Below are 23996 nucleotides of genomic sequence, written 5' to 3'. Positions count from 1 at the left end.
CCGAACCACACTCATGTGTGAAAATGTATTCTCAAGGGACAACAATCCACACTCTCCACTCCCGAATCCTTTCAAACGGTTTCTGACCGCATTAGGAAAGGGATGGACGTTGATAAAAGTGGACGATTTCTGAATTGAACGAAAGCAAGATGACAATGGAACGACTTGTAACATCCATGGGTATTACTACACGAAACGTTTGTATTACCCCGTACTCTATATACCTTGTTCGGGGCAGGTGTTCCGAATATGATGTATTCCCAAATGGGGCTTGCTCGGCTCATCGACCCCATGGTGTGTGGTCCGACGAGGACGAAAGAAGACATCAATATTTGTCCCCTGGCAAACCGACATTAAAATTTCCTAGCCTGCATGAAAAATTGCTGGTAGTTATATGATTCCCACATGGAAATAAGATTTTTGCCGTTTGGTGATCTTCCTTTTAGACATGGTGTAGCCTATGGCTCTTGACAATACTTGAACAATTCGTTGTGTTAAAGGGTAAGGTTTGCACAGATCTAAAACTGCTGTGTATCCTTTCGTGGTATAACATTGCTTTTTAAACTTTTGAGGTTTGCAAAAAGAGCCGCAAATATGGAACCTCAGCCCAGCCCTCAGGGTTTTGCTCTTGAAGGCTCGACTTTAAAGAACTCCCTAAGACCTAAAACCGCTCTGTGCAACTTATAACATTTCACTCGGAGTTCACTTGTCTTCATGACTCTGGCAGTTGTGCTATTCGATCGTTCTGTTTGTAGCTTCATTTCCGAGGTTCACGTCATCAAAAGAGTGCCGGTGGTGTGCTGAGCACATATTAGACTAGACCATCATGGTTTTAGAACAGAGGGCTCTTACAATTGTCATTGTCAATTTTGTATTTCTTGGACTATCGACCATTACATTAGCATTGCGATGCTTGGTTCGGGTAACGCGTGAAGCGTTCGGCTTGGACGATTGGATGATACTGCTGGGATGGGTATATAGAGTACCCTTTTCTCATAATTTGGCGAGTTTGCTAATTTGATATAGATCATATTTGTGATGAATGTCTCCATGTCGACGATGTCCGCAATCCATGGCCTGGGTGTTCATAACCTTACTATTACTGCCGCAGAAATGGAGCCTGCAGTCAAGGTTAGTACATACATGCGAATAGTGGTATTGAAATTAAGGTCGCTAATTAAAGAGAACAGTACTTTACTCTCTTTCAACTTTTCACCTTGACAGGTACATTGCCAGTCAAAGCTAGCATCTGTATCTCCCTAATGCGCATAACACCCAGCCTGACCTACAGAAAAATTCTCTACGCAATCATGGCAGGGTCCGTAGCGACAGTCCTCATTTCCGACATAGTTGTTATTGTAACATGTCGACCCATGGCATTCACCTGGGACAAAACCATTCCCGATGGGAAATGCAGCAGTATCAATGCTATCCTCATCCTAAGCTATTGTTTCTCGGGCATGAACATCATCACCGACTGGTCTACTGCCCTTATCCCCGCATTCATAGTATGGAACTTGAAACTCTCTCCCAGAATCAAAGTCGCTATCAGTATTCTCTTAGGAATGGGTATGTTCGCTAGCATAGCCACGATAATTCGTGTCAAATATTTTCCCAACTATGCAAAAGCAGTTGACTATCTCTATGGCGTGGCTCCCATCGTCTGGTGGTCTACCATCGAAATCGGTCTAGGAATAATAGCAGCATGTCTCAGTGCTCTCAGACCGATACTCCGTTTCGCTTTAGGAAACGGTTCCTATGGCCCCTCAGACGATAGACCCAGCCCTCCAACCATTGCAACACCTCATAAAAAAGGCTACATGAAAGCTCGCGCCATCAGATTACGGAATATTGAAGACGGTCTTGCAACGACGATGGTTACGGAAGCTGGGAACGACACTGCAGATAATTATAATGAAAGCATAAATGCTAGCGATGGGGATAAGAGTAGTCAAAGGGGGATATTACAGCATATTCCAGAGCATCCCGAACCGAAATGCACCGGGAAGGAAGTAGGTATTTTGGTTACGCAAATTTATAAGATTGAGGATGAAGACACTGAAGACAATGTCTCGAAAGAAAGAGGTTGTGAATACAATGGTAACAATGAGTCAAGGGAACGAACAATACAGGATATAGTATAAGTATAGCTTATGACGACAGGCTACGTGTCATACTTGCAATGTCATTGGCGGAATGGAACATTTTGTGAGTATGGGGATCTGTAAGAGTTTGACGTGTGACAGGGACGATGAATTTAATAAGAAATGATGATTTGAGTGTTGATCGTGCATCAGATGTTGTTACTGAGTATCTTGAAGCTAGAGAAACCCCCAGAACTACCCGAGAACCTAAAATTCTCTAAACAATACATCCACCTCGGATGCTGCATAAACCGAATACACTTGACTGGTGGTTGACAAACATGTCTGCGTGGTCTGCTTGATAGGGGAACAAAGCAAACGCGAAAAGAAAACAATGATGAGGTAAAGCTGTGTACATATGCCGTTTTTGAAGCAGATAACATAGCAAAATGAACAATCTGGCGAGAATCGTGTCATGCCAAACAACTATATCGTAGAAAGCGATTGCCGATTCATCAAGCAAGCAGCTTTATCTAACTGTAAAGATACAAGAATGCTGTTCCGGGAGACGCGGTCTACCCACAGCTTCACTACTAGAAGCCGAACCTTGTGGAACACAATCAGGAGCCGCCTTAGGTGTGAAAGCGAATCATTGTATTTTGGAAACTTTCAGAAAGATTGATAGCTTCATCGGTGTGATAGCTTCATCGTTGCCAAAATGAGTGTTGACGTAAAGTTGAACGCTAGTGAAAAAGGTCGTGCCCCTTAGATATCCTATCACGTGACGCGGCTGGCTCAAATGACTAAACCGGATTAGCGCGTTCCTTGCTCACTGATCCAGCCGTTTACAATTGTCGTCGTCGCAAGTGACAAGGCCAGTTTTAGAAGCAATACAACCACATATCCTCTCCACATTTCAAATCCCATATTCCGCAACATACCCTTAGTCTGGGTATCTCTTGAATCCTCTTAATTAATTTCCACAACTCTTGTACTTTCAAACTTCCGTTTGTTTTTAATTGAGCACGTTTCTGGGTAAACAGCGCCTCTCTGCGCAGATAGCTTGCCCACTACATTGGGTCAACAATTAAATAAGGCCATTTCCTTTGATCGCATAGATCAGAGAACCAGTAAATATGGCTCCACTACCAATCAAGTTTACGGAGCTTCTCCAGGTATGATATGAGTTGTGCGATGATGGGATTGTTGACTTGTGTTTACTGACTTTAATTTAGTTAACAAGTGTCGGGGTTGAGGTATGTACCAGCCACAACACAGCTATCCTCACCAGCTTCTGCCATAACGACTTCAGCTTCAAACACCCAATCTCGATCTGGCTTGCTAACAATTAATCCTGTAGGCACAATCGATAGGTTTTAATTCGTGTGTAAGTAATTCCGTAATTTTGAATTGAGCATTGGGCATGTGTTGACTACTCGAATAGACACTGGAGTCAGATTCCTACATCTGCGTACGAGAAAAGAAGAACGAAGCTGCACAACCAGAAGTCGTCATCGTTGATCTAAAGCAGAACAATGCTGTCACTCGAAGACCTATTAAGGCGGATAGTGCCATCATGCACTGGTCGAAACAGGTCATCGCATTAAAGGCACAATCAAGGACCTTACAGATATTTGACTTGGGCGCCAAGGCAAAGCTGAAGTCTGCTACCATGAACGAAGATGTTGTCTTCTGGAAATGGTTCAGTGAGACAAGCTTGGGTTTGGTTACTGATACAACAGTTTATCACTGGGATGTATTTGACCCAAATCAGGCTTCCCCGGTAGAGGTCTTCAAGAGAAATCCAAATCTTGCTGTGAGTCTTATTTATTTTTGAGAAAAGGATCGGTATTAATGTTATGCTAGGGATGCCAAATTATCAACTATCGTGTTAGCGGCGATGGAAAGTGGATGGTAGTCGTAGGCATTACACAACAACAAGGACGAGTGGTAGGAGCGATGCAACTTTATTCAAAAGACAGAGGCATCAGTCAGGCTATCGAAGGTCACGCGGCAGCATTCGGTACATTACGATTGGAATCGGCCCCAGCAGATACAAAGGTATTCACATTTTCGGTTCGGACTGCTACTGGCGCAAAGCTACACATAGTCGAGGTCGACCACCAAGCTTCAAATCCAACATTCTCGAAGAAGGCAGTCGATGTTTACTTCCCTGCTGAAGCCGTAAACGATTTCCCAGTTGCAATGCAAGTTTCACAAAAATACAGCATTATTTATTTGGTTACCAAATACGGCTTTATTCACCTTTACGATCTTGAAACTGGTACATGTATTTTCATGAACCGTATCTCGAGCGAGACGATTTTCATCACAGCTGGCGATTCGGAATCCGCAGGACTTGTTGGTGTTAACCGCAGAGGACAGGTATTGTCGGTATCTGTTGATGAAACGACAATTATTCCATACCTCCTCCAAAATCCTGCAAACTCTGGTTTAGCCGTCAAGCTTGCTTCGAGAGCCGGTCTACCTGGTGCGGACAACCTCTATGCCAACCAATTCGAGCAACTTTTGTCTGCAGGGAATTACTCGGAGGCATCAAAGATCGCTGCAAACTCTCCTCGCGGCTTCTTGCGAACCCCACAAACCATCGAACGTCTTAAGAATGTACCGGCTGTTCCAGGTCAACTATCTGTCATCTTGCAATACTTTGGTGTATTACTTGACAAGGGATCGCTGAATAAACACGAGACTTTGGAGCTTGTACGACCTGTCTTGGCCCAGAACCGAAAGCATCTTCTTGAAAAGTGGATGAAGGAGAACAAGCTTGACTGTTCCGAAGAATTAGGTGACATTGTCCGTCAACAAGATACACAGCTTGCACTTGCTATCTATCTCAAGGCAAACGTTCCTCACAAAGTTGTTGCTGCTTTCGCAGAGAGCGGCCAGTTCGAGAAGATCTTACCTTACGCCCAACAAGCAGGTTATCAACCAGACTATGTCCAATTACTTCGTAACATCATCTCCATCAACCCCGAAAAGGGAGCCGAGTTCGCTACACAGTTGGCAAACACTGAGGGTGGTTCACTTGTCGATATTGAGCGTGTTGTAGATGTATTCCAGTCTCAAGGAATGGTTCAACCTGCTACGGGATTCTTACTTGATGCATTGAAGGAAAATAAGCCAGAGCAAGGACACTTGCAGACTCGTCTTCTTGAAATGAATCTCATGAATGCTCCTCAAGTTGCCGACGCCATTCTTGGTAATGAGATGTTCTCACACTATGATAAGCCTAGAATCGCACAATTGTGTGAGCAAGCCGGCCTTTCTCAAAGAGCTTTGGAGCACTATGAAGACCCTGAAGCCATCAAACGCGTAATTGTCAATATTGTTGCTTCGCCAACTTTCAGTCAAGAATGGCTCACTGGTTACTTTGGTCGCTTGTCCCTTGAGCAGTCATTAGATTGTCTTGATGCTATGCTCAAGGTAAACATTCGTCAAAACCTTGCGGCTGTTGTTCAAATCGCTGTCAAATACTCTGATTTACTCGGTGCTGTCAGATTGATTGATCTTTTCGAGAAGTACAAGACTGCCGAGGGTCTCTACCATTATCTTGGTAGCATTGTCAACTTGAGCGAAGATCAAAACGTCGTGTTTAAATATATTGAGAGCGCCGCCAAGATGCAGCAATTCAACGAGGTGGAACGCATTTGCAGAGATTCCAATTTCTACAATCCTGAACGCGTAAAGAACTTCTTAAAGGAAGCCAAATTGACCGAGCAATTGCCACTCATCATCGTCTGTGATCGATTCAACTTTACTCACGAGTTGGTACTCTACCTTTATCAAAATCAACAATTTCAATCTATCGAGGTCTATGTTCAGCGTGTGAACCCAGCCCGAACACCTGCTGTTGTTGGTGGTTTACTTGATGTTGATTGTGATGAGCAAATTATCAAGAACCTTTTGAACTCAGTCAATCATGCTTCCATCCCTATCGATGAACTTGTTCATGAGGTTGAAACACGAAACCGTCTTAAGCTTCTATTGCCATTCCTTGAGGCAACCCTGGCTGCAGGTAACCAGCAACAAGCTGTATACAATGCTTTAGCAAAGATATACATCGACAGGTATGTTTATCATCACACAGGGCATGGTACGATGTAGCTAATACAAAAAAAATAGTAACAATAATCCAGAGCAGTGGCTTGAGAACAACAACCAATTTGATACGTTGCTCATTGGGTTAGTCTTCTACACCCTCATTTATCGTTTCATTTACTGACCTTTTTAAGTTCGTATGCAGCAAAACGCGACCCCGGAATTGGTGAGTTGGTTTTTTTTTTATTTTCTGAAAACTTTTGCTCGTCTTGTACATTACAATTCGGTAGTGCCAATTGTCACGACCAATACGATTCATTGTGTTATATTGTCTCCTGGAAGTGGACAACCTAATTTCATATCGCTCACCACGTAATAATCGGTAGTACCGGTTTCTTATCAACTTGCCGGATTTCTTTGCTAACTATTCGAAAGCTATCATTTGTTTCAGAAAGGGACATAACGATCTCGAGCTTGTTAACATCACCAATGAAAATTCCATGTACAAAGTTCAAGCTCGCTATCTCTTGGAGAGAGCTGATCGAGAGCTTTGGGAGTTTGTTCTCTCGGAAAACAATATACATCGCCGATCCGTCATTGATCAAATCATTTCTACAGCTGTTCCCGAATCAACTGAACCCGAAAAGGTCTCTGTTGCAGTCGCATCTTTCCTTAGTGCTGATCTTCCGGGCGAACTAATTGAGTTGCTCGAAAAGATTGTCCTCGAGCCTTCGCCCTTCAGTGACAATGAGAGCTTGCAAAATCTTCTCATTCTCACCGCTACTAAAGCTGATAAGGGTCGAGTCATGGATTACATTCACAAATTAGACGCATTTAACCCGGCGGATGTAGCTTCTATCTGTATTGAAGTCGGCTTGTACGAAGAAGCATTCGAGGTTTACAAGAAGATCAACGACCACACCAACGCTGCAAATGTACTCGTTGAGCACATTGTCAGTATCGATCGTGCGAACGACTATGCTGAGAAAGTGGAGCTTCCCGAAGTATGGAGTAGGGTCGCCAAGGCTCAATTGGATGGTCTACGTGTAAGCGATGGTATTGCCTCGTACATTCGCGCCGATGATCCAAGCAATTATCTCGAAGTCATTGAAATTGCAACTCATGCTGGAAAGGACGAGGACCTTATCAAATACCTTCGTATGGCCCGTAAGACTCTTCGTGAGCCTGCCATTGATACTGCACTTGCTTTTGCATATGCTCGTACCGATCAACTCAGCGAACTTGAGGACTTCCTCAGAGGAACCAATGTCGCTGATATCGAAGAATCGGGTGACAAGGCATACGCTGAAGGATTCCACCAAGCTGCGAAGATATTCTTCACTAGTATTTCAAACTGGGCCAAACTTGCCACCACCCTCGTTCATCTTGAGGAATACCAGTCTGCCGTGGAATGTGCCCGAAAGGCCAACAATATCAAGGTCTGGAAGCAAGTCAACGCTGCTTGTGTTGAAAAGAAGGAATTCCGCCTTGCCCAGATTTGTGGTCTCAATTTGATTGTTGATGCTGAGGAGTTGCAGAACTTAGTCAAGCAATATGAACACAATGGTTACTTTGACGAACTTATTGCTCTGCTTGAGCAAGGCTTGGGTCTTGAACGTGTAAGAAATATCTCAAGCAAAGACCCAACATCTCTAGGAGACGAAGCTAACCTTGAATACATAGTCTCACATGGGATTATTTACAGCCCTTGGCGTTGCCCTTTCCAAATATCACCCAGACCGCACAATGGAGCACTTGAAGCTCTTCTGGAGCAGAATCAATATTCCCAAGGTAATTCGTGCGTGCGAGGAAGCTCACCTTTGGCCCGAGTTGATTTTCTTGTACTGCCATTATGATGAGTGGGACAATGCCGCTCTTGCAATGATGGAGAGAGCTGCCGACGCATGGGAGCACCACTCATTCAAGGATATCGTTGTTAAGGTAGCAAATTTGGAGATCTACTACCGCGCTCTAAACTTCTATCTTCAAGAGCAACCATCTCTCATTACCGATCTTCTTCAAGCACTTTCTCCAAGAATCGACGTCAACCGTGTTGTCAAGATGTTCGAAAAATCCGACAACATCCCTCTCATCAAACCCTTCCTTCTCAACGTTCAGACCCAGAATAAGAAGATTGTCAACAGTGCTATCCATGACTTGTTGATTGAAGAGGAAGATTACAAGACCCTCCGTGATTCAGTTCAGAATTACGATAACTATGATGCCGTCGAGCTTGCTCAACGATTAGAGCGTCACGATTTAGTTTTCTTCCGTCAAATCGCTTCCAACATTTACCGCAACAACAAGCGCTGGGAGAAATCCATTGCTCTTTCAAAACAAGATAAGCTTTTCAAAGACGCAATTGAGACTGCTGCTATTTCTGGCAAGGAAGATGTGGTTGAGGAGTTGCTTAGATATGTAAGTTCAATGTGTAATCCAATTTTCTCATTCCTTTGCTAATCATTCTACTAGTTCGTTGATATCGGCAGCCGTGAATGTTACGTTGGTATGCTCTATGCTTGCTACGATCTCATTCCTGTCCATGTTGTCATGGAAATTTCATGGCGTCATGGTCTTACCGACTTTACTATGCCATTCATGATCAACTACTTGGCCCAACAAAGTTCTACTATTGCTGAGCTGAAGAAGGATAATGAAGAGAGGAAGTTGAAAGAGAAGTCACAAGTTCAGGAAGAGGACAATACTCCAATTCTCGGAGGTAATCGTCTAATGATCACCGCTGGACCTACCGGACGTGCATCTCCAGCCCAGTTCGGTCACACTAATGGATTTGCACCACAACCAACAGGTTTTGGAGGATTTTAGATGATGGTTGAGGATGAAAAACGCGTTTATACATAATGATATTGCATTTGGGTTGTAACATTTTCTTGATTTTTTCATCTGGTCTGGAATTTCATGCAGATTTTACATCTTGGTACATTCCCATGATGATGATGTAATTGTATGCTTGGTGCAGCATTTACTGGGTGGAAACCTTTTCCTTGTTCAATGGGGGACTCACCATGTTTGTAACTGATAGTTTGAGGAGCGTTGATGGATTGGTCTGCTTTTAGATTCTCTGATGTACCTCTGCACAGTATGAGAAAATTAAAAGCTTGTTTTATAAAAGTTTTGATGTTGAATGGAGTGATACCAAAAGTGCCATGCTGTGCCATGCTCGCACCGTCCCGTTGATCCCGCCTTGGTATTATGTAGAGATCCTATTTGTAGATTAAAGTGAGACTGCAGCCTGGATTATGGGAAACCCTGTCGCCACTATATTCCCTACCCCTCTTTCGATGTTTGAAAGCAATTCGATATTCGAAATAAATTCATAGATTTAAAGTCTTTGAATGTTATAGTTGGATTCACAAATTCACACTCTTTGAATATTCTAGGTACTTACTTTTTAGATTCATATATACATATACACATATATACATACATATACATATACATATATACATATATACATACATATACATATACATATACACATATACACATATACACATATATACATATATATATACATATATATATACACATATACACATATACACATATATACATATATATATACATATATATATACACATATACACACACATATATATACACACACATATATATACACACACATATATATACACACAAACAAACAAACATACAAACAAACAAACCTCTTGAACAGTCCAACTAGAATCCGCACGCATACCCCCCCCCCCCCCCCTCCTCTCTCTCTCTTTCTCTCCAGTGTCCACACCGTTTAGATCGTCGCAATGGATTTACATATACCTATCTATCTAGGTAGTAGTAGTAGTAGTAGTAGTAGTAGTAGTAGTAGTAGTAGTAGGTAGGTACTGGTAGGTACGTACTGGTAGGTACGTACTGGTAGGTAGGTACTAAGTAAGCATTCAAATTCAAAATTCAAAATTCAAAATTCAAAATTCAAAATTCAAAATTCAAAATTCAAAATTCAAAATTCAAAATTCAAAATTCAAAATTCAAAATTCAAAATTCAAAATTCAAAATTCAAAACCTTATAAGATATCCATAAATACCAAGGGGCTTGGGAATTTGCTGATTAGGTTAGGTCTCTAGATGCGCAGTGTGAAGTTTGGTGGGTGGTGGTGAGTGGTGGTGGGTGGTTAGGTTGGAGATGGGAGAGCGGGTACAATAGGATACGATGTGATGTTCTGCAGATTTGGCGTGTGTGATTTGTGTGGGATATGAGATTTATGTGATGTTATGTTAGTTAGGTGAGATTTATGTGATGCTATGTGATGCTATGCTATGCTATGCTATGTGATGTGATGGGGTGGGGTGGGTTAGGCCAAGCATGCCAATTCTGCAAGAGGGTTTCACGATGTTACTGAGGCATTTTGAACTTTGAAGGGGGGTGTTTTAGTTTTTTGGAGGGATTCTTGGGGGGATTCTTGGGGAGGGAAGGGGTTGGTGTTTTGAGGAATGTTTTGATGGTTTGTTTTGGTGGATGTTTTGATGTGCCAAGTTGCTTGGGGAGGGCTATGACACCGGGTATGCACCGAGAGTTTAGGGGTCTGGAATCTGGAATCTGGATGGGGTTGGGGTTTTGGTAGGTTGGGGAGGGTTTGGATAGGTTTGATGGGTTTGATGGGGCGTGGAAATCAAATACTTTAGTAGACTCATAGGTAGGTAGGTAGGTAGGTAGGTAGGTAGGTAGGTAGGTAGGTAGGTAGGTAGGTAGGTAGGTAGGTAGGTAGGTAGGTAGGAAGGCGCATCTAGAGAATCTGGAATCAAGGCTTGGCGGCTTCGAGACAGATTGGCGTGCCGGCTTGGCGGGGTTGGGGGGTTCGTGGGATGGCGAGGATGGAATGGGTCGCGATGCGATGCTGAGAGGCTTGAGTGCTGGGGTGCTGGGGGGTCAAGGTAAGCGTAGAGTGGTATTTTGGGTGGGAATTTTTGAGGCAGAGAGGGGAGGGGAAAAGGTTTGAAGGGGGAATGGATGTTGGAGTTGGAATTGGAGTTGGATATTGCGGCTGCGGCTGTAGTTGTGCTTGTGCTTGTGCTTGTGGTTTTGGGGAAAGATTTCGGACAATTAGAGAGCGAATCGTTTAACGCTGTAACAGTAACATACCGATAATCAGCCTGATGCATCTAGACTGCAGGATTGAGAGATGGATGGATAGAACGATCGATCGATACCCAAGGTAATAAACATAGCCTCGGGAATATGGAGGGAGAACGAGGGCGATATCGCTTGTGAGGTTGTATTGTACAGACAGTATTTGTGAAGGGGGAAAAAAGTTTGGTGATCAGGTTTTGAGATTAAATTTTCTTGGGAAGAGTCACACTGGAACTGGGTAGGGAGGGAGGGAGGTATGGATGAGTAACTCCTCATTATGCGTGGAGCGGAAATATTCAGGTTCAGCGCCGGCGGCCGATTTGTGCGCCGAGCCGCGGTTTGTAACTTTGGAGATTGGTCTTTGGGTAGGTTTGTAGGTGTGTAGGTTTGTAGGTTTGTAGGTTTGTAGGTCACGGTTTTGAGAATCGAGATTGGAGTATTACTCCCCACCACATTCTTTGGGGGGGTATTGAAGGGCCCACGAGAACTAGAGAGATGGGATTGGTAAGTTAGCTGAGAGGTGTTTGTTGTTTGTTACTGGGTTAGTACATAGGTACAGTACTGTATCTATTAGTTGTTACGCGAGAGACGGAAAAATCATGACGGTTTGCCGTGTGGGAATAATTGGGAGATGGGAGATGCGAGATGCGAGATGTGAGATGTGATGTGATGCGAGATGCGAGATGAGGGATAGAGGAGAGATGCAAATGGGAGGACGCGTGGGAGAATGATGAATGGAGGATGGGATTGCGATAATCGGAAATGTATGCGAGGACGGAGCGAGGCAATGGGTGAAAGGAAAGGAAGGGAAAGGAAAGGAAAGGATCGATATTGGTTTGTATTGAATGGAGTGTTATTGGTAGGAGGTGTATATCCCACGCGGCTGGATGGCTGGTGGTTGATGTGTGTGATGTGTGATGTATGTGTGTGTGGGAGGTGGGATGGAATGTGTGGTGGAGGGGTAGACGCGGAGAAATGCATATGTACAGTCACCGAGCACTGCTACTAGCCGCTCATCAAAATCGCACCTAAAATAGCCGTTTTACTACTTTTGATTTATATTAAATTAATTACTTTGAATAAATTATTTTATTTGAATTTCGCTATATATATTATTTCGATATTGATATTTAATAAAATCAATTTTTCAAAGTTTTTTAAAATAATTTAAATTATTATTTATATTATTGAAAAATAAATTTATAAAAATTCATAATTTTTGTTTATTTTGCTAATAAATTTAAGTCCTTTTAATAACTTTTTCTTTTTCTAATTTCAATTGCATATTATATAATATATAAAATTATTAAAAATAAAATATATAATTTTTTATATATTTTAATTAATTTTAAATTAAAATATATAGTTTTTTATAAAACAAATTTAATTTGAAAAATATTAAAACTATAAAATAAAAGTAGTAAAATGACTATTTTAAATGTGATTTTAATAAGTAGCTAGTAGCAGTGCGTTAGTACTATAATATATATATATGATGAACGGGAATTATATTGAGGTAGGTAGGTTGGCAGGTAGGTAGGATATCTTGCTGATTTGTATGATTTTTGAAGGGTTACTTTGTAGATACGATATCTTGTAGATAAATGAAAAATAGAAAGATGAAAAGATGAAAAAATAGAAAAATAAAAAAGATGGAAAGATGGAAAGATGAAAAAATAGAAAGATAGAAAGATAAAAAGATGGAAAAATAAAAAGATAAAAAGATAAAAAAATAGAAAAATAAAAAGATAAAAAGATGGAAAGATAAAAAGATAGAAAGATAAAAAAAATGGAAAGATAAAAAGATGGAAAGATGGACAAATGGAAAGATAGAAAAATGGAAAATGAAAAGATAGAAAGATGGACAGATACATTTTGTTTCTATCGTTGTCTAATAAAGGGGTACCTACCGATGTATGAGTAATTATTCAATCCATTCGCCCTACTAAAGCATATTACAATTCCAAGGCAAGACTTTTGTAATTGTTATAGTCTCTCTATTATATACTTCTTTGCTCTGGTGTTTATCATAGTTAGGTAACTAATACGATATACAATTGAATCAGCGATTTCCCATTGCCAAAACGAATTTGGATTTGATATTGATATTATTATATTATTCCTAGTTGGCGATCTGAATCAGAGGATTATCGTGCGCATGTGATTGGTTCGGGACTTGGGACGCTTAGATCGGTCAAAACACAGGGTACGAGTAGACATTTCCGAGAGGTTTGGGTTTGGGATGATGGATGATGGATGGGTGATGGGTTGATGGAATGATGAATTGATGGAGTGATGGACAGATGGAGTGATGGACAGATAGAATGATGGGTTGGTTGACGGGTTAGATTCTGGGTTAGATTCTGGGTTATAAAATTCCAATATATTAACGTTTAGATGTAACATCGTAAAACGGGAATAGTAAAAGCAAATAGTCTGCAGAAAAATGAATTTTATTTAATGGACATGGTTACCATTGGACCAGCCATACCCCTAAAGGCTCTGGCATCGAACTTATAATACAATATATGCCTATTTAGGCTAGCACCTTCCTCTTCTGCCTCCACGGCAGTGGCCCTCGGAGAGCCAGCGGAGCGTCATTCCATTCGATCCTTCAGCAGCGTTTTAACTTTCTCCATTTGCCTATCTGGGATTCTGGGTATTATTGTGATGAACGGTCGGTCGGCCAATTTCATACGGGAGTGAAAGTTAAAGTGATAATGGTGGGGTTGATCTGGGCATCTGTGAATCTGTGAATCTGTGTACTCTGTACGATATAAAAGTAAAAATAATAGTAGAGACTACAAACTCCAAACAATTGATATCTTCATTAGCTAGGTACTCGGACTGATTCAACATGTACAATAATAGATAGAAACTACTCATCATCTTATTTATAGCCGACGGTATAATCAAGCCTTTTTTTCAATCAGCAAAAGTATCAAAACATGAACGAGTATGCCGCCGAGTGAAGCAAAGCAAATGGCAGAGATTCGCGTTGCTTTGTGTTTCTTGTGTGATCAGAGCCCCTCCATCGACCGAAGCATGCACCGAAGCCTCCACTGATGTATCGGTGCTCCATTCTCCAAGACTCTTGAATCGAGAGAAATGCATTCTGGCCAAGAGACTTATTGGGTTTGATGACTTGACCAAGAAATCCCAAGAAATTCATAGGTGTGAGACTTAAATAAACCTGGTCAGATATCCTTCCTGCCCCTCACCATATGGCACAAGCCTCAAGATCACCCAAAGAAAACTCGGGTCTATTCACTCCTCTGAGTCCTCTGAGTCCTCTGAGTCCTCTGAGTCCTCTGAGTCCTCTCGCTCATTTACTTATTTTACTTTAGTCCTCACTCACTACCTACATGAGAAGATAGAAAAGAGGTTCAAAAAGTCGAGAGTCCCCTTACTTTTTTGTTTTTTCTTCTTCCTGTTCTTCTCCCACTTCTTCCTTCTTATACTTCCTCGACGGAGTATATATCTATCTCGCCCCCCCCCCCCCCCTCTCTCAAGAAGACATTCGATTATCTTTCTTCCCAAAGAATATTATACCCCCAATTGATTTCGCTGTACCGTGTACGCGTTTTCATTAATTTACCACATCTTATTACCTACGATTACCTAGCACTCCTCAACTCGCCCTAGGTACTTGGAGATTGATTGATTTATATTAGTAGCTCTTTTTACTGAGAGCTTTTCCCACCACCCAACTTTAACCCCTCCATTACCAAGACTTTAAATTTACACGCTACCTACTTATCCATCCACCATACCATCCTTGGTCCGAACCTAAACCGAAAGCCCCTCCTCCTCCGTCCGTGGTGATAAATCCAACGAGCAAAGAAGCTCAACAAATACATCACATTCCAAATCTTCTCCAAATTTCAATCATGGCTCACCACGATGAGAAAGGTCCTCATGGAGATGGAGCTTACAGTGAGGTTTTTGAGGAGGGTTCCGATATCAAACACCCACATACCGTTCATCGCATCAGAGCCAACTCCTCTATTATGCAACTGAAGAAGATTCTTGGTGAGCAATCCATCCATCATTCTATCGACTGACCATCATGAATCTACCAAGGTCTCAAAGTTCCTGCAGTATATGCTAATCTATATCTCTTGTAATCTACAGTTGCCAATCGTGGAGAAATTCGTAAGTTTCCCCCATCAATCAATCAATGGTTGTGTGATGTGACTCAAACTAACTTTGTGTAGCTATTCGTGTATGTTGTCGTCCAATTACTACAAGCTGATAGCTGCAGAATGTGCTGACCCGATCTTTTCGTCATTCAGATTTTCCGTACAGTAAGTTTGTTTGTTTTCCTCTCTAGATCTTTCACACATCGTCGTTTCTTACATGCATCAAACTGACTCGTCTCTTTTTCTAGGCCCACGAGCTTTCTCTGCAAACAGTCGCAGTCTTTAGGTAACGCCTTGGCGATAATCATATAGATGGATATCCGACTGACCGAGTTGATAGTTATGAGGACCGTCTTAGCATGCACAGGCAGAGTGAGTACAAATCTACAAATCGGAAGTATACACGGTGAAGAGAGGCTGATTATGTTGTGTTACAGAGGCCGATGAAGCATATGTTATTGGAAAGCGGGGTCAATACACACCAGTCGGTGCTTACTTGGCAGGAGATGAAATCATCAAGATTGCTCTTGAACATGGCGTTCAAATGATTCATCCTGGTATGTGATTTCGGATCCCTCACAATTATTGAGGACATGATCTAATTTTCCATTAGGTTATGGTTTCCTTTCTGAAAATGCCGAGTTTGCCAGAAACGTCGAGAAGGCTGGACTTATCGTAAGTGGAATCTTCGTCGTCCTAAACATGTGAGAATTATAACTCATGAGATCCTTGTATAGTTTGTTGGTCCTTCACCAACCGTTATCCACTCCCTCGGAGACAAAGTATCTGCCAGAGAAATCGCTATCAAGGCCGGTGTACCAGTTGTTCCCGGTACCGAAGGAGCTGTCGAAAAATTCGAGGATGTAAAGAAATTCACCGATGAATATGGTTTCCCAATCATCATCAAGGCAGCATATGGTGGTGGTGGACGTGGTATGCGTGTTGTCCGACAACAATCCGAACTCGAAGATTCTTTCAACCGTGCCACATCCGAAGCCAAGTCGGCTTTTGGTAATGGAACTGTTTTCGTCGAAAGATTCCTTGACAAACCAAAGCACATTGAGGTACAACTTCTAGGAGATAACCACGGAAACATTGTTCACTTGTACGAACGTGATTGTTCCGTACAACGTAGACATCAAAAGGTGGTGGAAATCGCACCAGCTAAGGATCTTCCTCAACAAGTTAGAGACAACCTCTTGGCTGATGCTGTCAGACTTGCCAAGTCGGTCAACTACCGTAACGCAGGAACTGCTGAATTCTTGGTTGATCAACAAAACCGTTATTACTTCATCGAAATCAACCCACGTATTCAAGTCGAACACACCATCACCGAAGAGATCACTGGAATTGATATCATTGCAGCACAAATTCAAATCGCTGCAGGTGCAACACTTGCTCAATTGGGTCTTACACAAGATCGCATTTCCACCAGAGGTTTTGCTATTCAATGTCGTATTACCACAGAAGATCCATCCCAAGGATTCTCACCAGATACCGGAAAGATTGAAGTATACCGTTCGGCTGGTGGTAATGGAGTTCGTCTTGATGGTGGTAACGGATTCGCTGGCGCAGTTATTACCCCTCATTATGATAGGTTCGTATTTGGTTTTCTCATTTTCCCTAAAAATTTATTGTTGTTGAACCATGACTAACTTCCTCAAAGTATGTTGGTCAAATGTACTTGTCACGGATCTACTTATGAAATCGCTCGAAGAAAGGTCCTTCGTGCTTTGATCGAATTCCGTATTCGTGGTGTCAAGACTAACATTCCTTTCTTGGCTACTTTACTCACTCACCCTACCTTTATTGATGGTAACTGCTGGACCACATTCATCGACGATACCCCTGAACTGTTCGATTTGGTTGGTAGTCAAAACCGTGCTCAAAAATTGTTGGCATACCTTGGAGATGTTGCCGTAAATGGAAGTAGCATCAAGGGTCAAATGGGAGAACCAAAATTCAAGGGTGAAATCATCATGCCAGAGCTCTTTGACGAGAGTGGAAACAAGATTGATACCTCTGTACCATGCAAAAAGGGATGGAGAAACATTCTTGTTGAGGAAGGTCCTGAAGCATTCGCCAAGGCTGTCAGAGCAAACAAAGGATGTCTTCTCATGGACACAACATGGCGTGATGCTCATCAATCTCTTCTTGCTACACGTGTTCGAACAGTTGATCTTTTGAACATTGCAAAGGAGACAAGTCACGCTTACAGCAACTTGTACAGTTTGGAATGTTGGGGTGGAGCTACTTTCGATGTTGCCATGCGTTTCCTTTATGAAGATCCATGGGACAGACTCAGAAAGATGAGAAAGCTTGTTCCAAACATCCCATTCCAAATGTTGTTGCGTGGAGCTAACGGTGTTGCTTACTCTTCATTGCCTGATAATGCTATCTATCACTTCTGTGAGCAAGCAAAGAAGCATGGTGTTGATATTTTCAGAGTCTTTGATGCTTTGAATGATATTGATCAACTTGAGGTTGGTATTAAGGCTGTACACAAGGCTGGTGGTGTTGTTGAAGCTGCGATATGCTACAGTGGCGACAGTACGTTTGGATGTCTTTTCTCCTATGTTTTGTTCTTTTCGCTCCTTCCTAATCCTTCCCGCTCCTACCCTTACTTCAGACCCTGTTTCAATTGTCTATCACAGTTGGATCTTTGAAAAGGTCTATCGGAGGGGTAAATTCGTCCTGGAATCTTTTCAATTGTTCATGGCACTTTGAACATTGAAAACATTCATGGGAATAAACTCCGTTCTGACGCGCCTTTTCATTGATCCTTCACATTTCAGACATCTGAAAAGCTCCATGGAGTCATAGAGCTTTCTCTTTCATCTTCCCAACGAGCAATCTTTTGAATTGTCAAGCACATTTCAGGCATTGAAAAGCTTATGAGAAGAGCCGTATCTTGTCCCTGGTTTTCTAATCCTAAGTTATTGTTTCAATTGTTAATAACAATTGGGACATTGAAAAGCTTGTGGGAAGAGCAGTATCTTCTCCCCGTTTTTCTAACCCTAAGTTGTTGTTTCAGTTGTTAATAACAATTGGGACATTGAAAAGCTTGCGAGAGGGGCAGTAATTCAACTTCCTTTTAGGCGAGAAGAGCAGTTCTTTCTCGTTTTTCCTTGCCTTGAATTGACTTTTCAATTGTCGATAAAAGTTTGGACATTCAAATCCTTGTTCCGATACCCTTTTCTTCAAAGCATTTCACAGAATCAATTACTAACTTACTGGTACTTTAGTGTTGAACCCAGCCAAGAAGTACAACTTGGAATACTACTTGTCTTTGGCTGAGAAGCTGGTTGCTCTTAAGATTCACATCTTGGGTGTTAAGGATATGGCTGGTGTTCTTAGACCAAGAGCTGCTACATTGTTGATTGGAGCTCTTCGCAAGAAGTATCCCGATCTTCCAATCCACGTTCACACTCACGACTCTGCCGGAACTGGTGTTGCATCTATGGTTGCTTGCGCTCAAGCAGGTGCTGATGCTGTCGACACTGCTACTGATAGTTTGTCTGGTATGACATCTCAACCAAGTGTCGGAGCTGTTCTTGCTTCGTTGGAAGGATCAGAGCTTGACCCAGGCTTGAATGTTCACCATGTTCGAGCTATCGACACCTACTGGTCTCAACTTCGTCTCATGTACTCACCATTTGAGGCTGGTTTACGTAAGTTTTATCCACTTATTCTACTCAAGAAACCCCTGCTAACTTCCCATCAGATGGACCTGACCCGGATGTGTACGAGCACGAGATACCCGGTGGTCAATTGACCAACATGATGTTCCAAGCATCTCAACTTGGTCTTGGTGCTCAATGGGCCGAGACAAAGAAAGCTTACGAGCAAGCCAATGACTTACTTGGTGATATCGTCAAGGTCACTCCAACATCTAAGGTTGTTGGTGATTTGGCACAATTCATGGTTTCCAACAAACTCGACTTCGATGCCGTTCAAGCTAGAGCCAGTGAATTGGATTTCCCAGGTTCCGTTTTGGAATTCTTTGAAGGTTTGATGGGTCAACCATACGGTGGTTTCCCTGAACCATTGAGAACCAATGCTCTCCGTGGCCGACGCAAGCTTGATAAGCGTCCTGGTCTCACTCTTGAGCCACTTGATTTGGCTCAAATCAAGAAAGATATCCATGCCAAATGGGGCAGTGTCACTGAGTGCGATGTTTCAAGTTATGCCATGTACCCTAAGGTCTATGATGAGTACCGAAAGTTCGTTCAAAAGTACGGTGATTTGAGTGTCCTTCCAACTAGATATTTCCTCTCAAGACCAGAAATTGGTGAGGAATTCCATGTTGAGTTGGAGAAGGGTAAGGTTTTGATCTTGAAGCTTCTTGCTGTTGGTCCACTGTCAGATACCACTGGACAGAGAGAGGTCTTCTACGAGATGAACGGAGAAGTTCGACAAGTCACAGTTGATGACAACAAGGCAGCTGTTGAGAACACCAGCAGACCAAAGGCCGATCCAGGAGATTCCAGCCAAGTTGGAGCTCCTATGTCAGGTGTTGTCGTTGAGTTGAGAGTTAAGGATGGTGGTGAAGTCAAGAAGGGTGATCCACTTGCTGTCTTGAGTGCCATGAAGATGGTGAGTCTATTCTTTCTCGATTTAAATGCAATGAACAATATACTAATTATGATTATAGGAAATGGTTATCTCTGCACCACATGCTGGTAAGGTCAGCAGTATGCAAATTAAGGAGGGAGATTCAGTTGGAGGTTCTGATCTCATCTGTAAAATTGTCAAGGCAGGAGAGTAAATAGCAAATTTCAACACGAATGCAAGTTTTGGAGCGGTTATTATGATATTAGATGTTGGCAGTATTGATGGGATGAATGGATTATGATTGACAGGTTTAAAGGTTATTGCTTAGTGGGATAATGAGCTGTGCCTACTTTTTATAGAATTATGAATGAGCTTTTATCAAATTCTGGTGGTTTTTATGACCTCATGACTTCGTAACATGATGTGAAAATTGAGAGCCAATGATATAATGTTGCCCCTCGTATTCAGCCCCCAAAACCATCACCAATAGAGAAGATATTATACCCGCTTGCTTTTTGATTAAATTGAATCTCCACTCACACCTTTTCTTCGAAAGCTTCTAGAAAAAAGATTTATTGGTTCCGAGGCTCAAACCCATGTTGATGAGTGAGGTCAGCTACACACATATATGAAAAAAAATAAAAAATTTCAAGGGTTACTTTTTGAGAGGGATTAGGGATTAGGGATTATGGTTCGTGTTGAGATGTGCAACAAATGAATAGATGGTTTGGGAGGGGCGAGGGGAGGTGTGTGATTGGGAGGGGAGAGGGAAGGGGGGTAGATGTAGGGGGGGGGAAGAGGAAGAGGCTTGAGAGGGTAGGGAGGGTAGGGGGGGAAAGAGGAAGAGGCTCGAGAGGGTAGGGGGGAGTTGATGATAATGAAGGAAGGGGGGGGGGGGTTTGATAAATGATAATAAATGTGTGTAAATGTGTGTGGTGTATAGAGGTGGAGGTGAAGGTGGAGGTGGATTTATGTGTTGTGTGAGTACAGTATGTGGAGTATGTGAGTTGGTGAGTATTGAATAGTAGTGTGAGTATGTGAGTAAGTATGTGAGTATGTTGAGTGTGCGTATATGATTCGTATGAGTATATGACGTCTATGAGTATATAAGTATATAAATATATCAAGTATATGCGTCTATCGTCTATACGTATTCTCGTATCTCGTCTCTAAGTACTACGTCTACTCGTATATCAGTATTACTCGTCTCTCCGTATATACGTATACTCAAGTCTATCCGTTCATACTCCTCCTTACTCCGTATCTAAGTCATTCCTCTCTGCGTCTCTGCGTCTATGAGTTCTCATGCAGTCTATGCGTCTGGTATATGTCTCTGAGTATCTCATCTATTGTAATTAAAATCGATTTGACTACTTAATATAAAGTTTAATACTAGATATATTAGAGTAGATATAGTACGAAGAGATTAAGATTGAAATAAAAGATTTTTACTAATAATAATTAAATAAGTAAATGAATTATTTTGAGATATTAATTAAATTTAATTCGATTGGAATATAGATATCTACCTATCGTAGAGAGAGTAGAGTATTTAGGTAGACTTACTGCTTTCTATATATCTTATTACCTATAGAAAAGAGGCTAAATACGTATTGAAGGGGGTGAAAAGCTTGATTGTATTCCTATTGAAAAGTTGAAGCTATTTAAGGTGCTAGAAAGCTAAAAACCACGCTAGAGGGGGCTGTAGTATTCACTCTGCTATCTCCTATCTATCTAGATATCTATCTAGATATCTATCTATCTAGATATCTATCTCTCAGTAGATTCGTATCTATAAGGTTATTATATTGCTATTCTGCCCATCTCATTTATAGGTTTTAAATCAAGACGCTTGGGATTTTATTTTATAGGGTGAGAATTTGTGAGGTGGAGGGAGGGGATTGGTGTGTGTTTGTATGTGTGTATTGGTGTTTGGATTGGTGTTTGGGTTAATGGCTGATGGTTGATGGTTGATGATTGATGGTTGATGGTTGATGGTTGATGATTGATGGTTGATGGTTGATGGTTGATGGTTGATGGTTGATGGTTGATGGTTGATGGTTGATGGTTGATGGTTGATGGTTGATGGTGATGGTTGATGGTTGATGGTTGATGATTGATGGTTGATGGTTGAATATTGATAACTGATAGTGAGGTATAAAGAGAGAGAGAGATTTGGATGTATATGTATATGTATAGGAATATAGTGAGTGCAAAAAGGAGAAGTTGTCACTACGAGACTAAGAATGGAAATTAAGAATAGATAGATATTCGCAAATACAGTTTTAGCAATAGAAAGGAGTTTACATAAGAGGAGAAGAGAGGGAGAGACGAGAGGGTTATCGGTCGTAGTGGAGAATTTCATCAGAGGACCCAGTGATTATTCTTGACTGAACATGGTTCGCGGGTTACTAAGTTTATGGTTCGTGGATAGATGTGCAACAAATGGAGGAAATTGTCCTAAATAGCTCGCTTGGTGGTTATTTTAATTTTTTAATTTTTTTTTGGAGGGGGGGAGGGCGGATTCGTATCGATCGTGCATCGTGATGAATACGAAGGAATGTTACTTTACTTAGGTAAGGAGGTAAGGTTATAACGAATGGAGAGGATTGGAGAGGATTGGAAATTGGAGAGGATCTTGGGTCGAGAGGGAGGAGATAGGAAGGGGTGAGTGCGGATTGGTTGGGAAGGGATGGGATTTATCGTAGAGAGTAATATTTAGATGTCATTGTTTTGTTAGTAATAGCTAGGTGAGTTACTGGCTAGAAGTTATTCCCTAGACTGCGGGTTACGGCCGGGTTCCACTTATAATACCTCATTAGCCAATAAAAGTATCACAATCTAAGAGTTCTTGAAATTGTAGATTGTATTATTTTGAATATGAAATATAATAGGATTTAAAAACTTTCTATTAATTTTTTTTTGAAACAAAGTAAAGAAATCTATAATAAACCTTTTAATTATTACTAATTCAATAAATTCTAATCTTAAATTTCAATTAAAAAGTTTTTATATTTGATATAATTTGTGAAGTTATTAATGTTCTTGTTTGTGCACGGGCCACATATGCCGGCCGTAACCCGCAGTCTAGGGGATAAAGGAGTGAGTGAGTGAGTGGAGATTTGATTACAACTGATTTAATTCGAATGAAATGGATGCACACTTTGAATCCATCCCCTTCCTTTCCTTTTGAAACAATTCCGAGTCGGTGGTTGGTTTAGATATGCAACAAAAGGATGCAGAGGCAGGAGGAAGGGAGGGAGGAAAGGAGGTGTGAAAAGGGGTAGGTATACAGCGAACGGTGTAGAAGTGTGGAGTGGAGTGGATTAGGGACTCTTCGCTAGCACCGCTTTTGAAGGGTGTGCGTCGTGCACTGAAGGATGAGAAGATGAAGAGATTGGCTTGAGATGTGCAACAAAGAGGTGAGAGAAATGAGGAAGGGGGAGGGACGAAATCGAGAGGTTTCCTTGGTTGGGAGGCGTGCAACAAAATGAGATTTTTGTTTTTGGGGGTTGGGGTTTTATTGGTTTGGGGGATACTAGGGACTGGATTTGATAATGTGGAGATTTTCGCACGCACGCATCCTTCTTCTTTCTTCACCTCCTTTTGAGGAGAGATGGGATGGTGTTTTTATTGGATTTGAGATGTGCAACAAATGATTTTTGTTTGGTTTGTGAGTTTTGGGTTTGATGCTAGGTGGTTGGTTGGTTGGTAGGTGGTTGGTATAAATAATAAGGTTAATACCTAAGGTTACTTCATAATAACCTTACTTCATTATCATTATCATTATTATTATACTCCCAAAAATACCTATGTAAATATAAATTATACATATACCTCAACAGCCACCTCCCCTCACTCCCTCCCTAGATACCTTACAATAAACATCCCATACTTATTACTACCTACCTACTACACATACCTACCTAGAGATTCTTCGCCTGAAACATAAAGATCATGTGCGCAACCAATAAAAAGTATAAATACTCCGATATGCAACAATGAGCAGCTGATAGCTTGGGTGCGGAAATTTGCATATTAAGATTG

The 23996-nt window shown here is 41.6% G+C and overlaps 3 protein-coding genes across 3 annotated transcripts; all 3 read left to right on the top strand.

Moving 5' to 3' along the window:
- Window positions 1-826: 826 nt before the first annotated feature.
- EAE98_005273 (uncharacterized protein) lies at window positions 827-2144 on the top strand (the record flags this gene model as incomplete). Its single annotated transcript, XM_038952895.1, has 3 exons — window positions 827-973; window positions 1027-1131; window positions 1191-2144. 3 exons carry the CDS (start codon window positions 827-829, stop codon window positions 2142-2144), a joined length of 1206 nt encoding a protein of 401 aa, XP_038810737.1.
- Window positions 2145-3220: 1076 nt separating this feature from the next.
- On the top strand, window positions 3221-8969 carry EAE98_005272 (uncharacterized protein; the record flags this gene model as incomplete). Its single annotated transcript, XM_038952894.1, has 10 exons — window positions 3221-3259; window positions 3320-3340; window positions 3445-3471; window positions 3529-3900; window positions 3951-6172; window positions 6228-6287; window positions 6338-6369; window positions 6579-7762; window positions 7827-8561; window positions 8616-8969. 10 exons carry the CDS (start codon window positions 3221-3223, stop codon window positions 8967-8969), a joined length of 5046 nt encoding a protein of 1681 aa, XP_038810736.1.
- Window positions 8970-15143: 6174 nt separating this feature from the next.
- EAE98_005271 (uncharacterized protein) lies at window positions 15144-20163 on the top strand (the record flags this gene model as incomplete). The annotated part of the gene is made up of 13 exons (XM_038952893.1): window positions 15144-15285; window positions 15388-15408; window positions 15471-15478; window positions 15549-15560; window positions 15644-15681; window positions 15736-15767; window positions 15833-15952; window positions 16009-16070; window positions 16133-16992; window positions 17062-17945; window positions 18641-19066; window positions 19120-19991; window positions 20050-20163. The coding sequence occupies 13 exons, from the start codon at window positions 15144-15146 to the stop codon at window positions 20161-20163; spliced, it is 3591 nt and encodes a 1196-aa protein (XP_038810735.1).
- Window positions 20164-23996: the final 3833 nt, after the last annotated feature.

The sequence above is a fragment of the Botrytis deweyae genome (assembly GCF_014898535.1).
Source record: "Botrytis deweyae strain B1 chromosome Unknown BDEW_010, whole genome shotgun sequence".
Lineage (NCBI taxonomy): Eukaryota > Fungi > Ascomycota > Leotiomycetes > Helotiales > Sclerotiniaceae > Botrytis > Botrytis deweyae.
The sequence above is the reverse complement of the archived record's forward strand: the minus strand, read 5'-3'. Positions and strand labels throughout refer to the sequence as shown.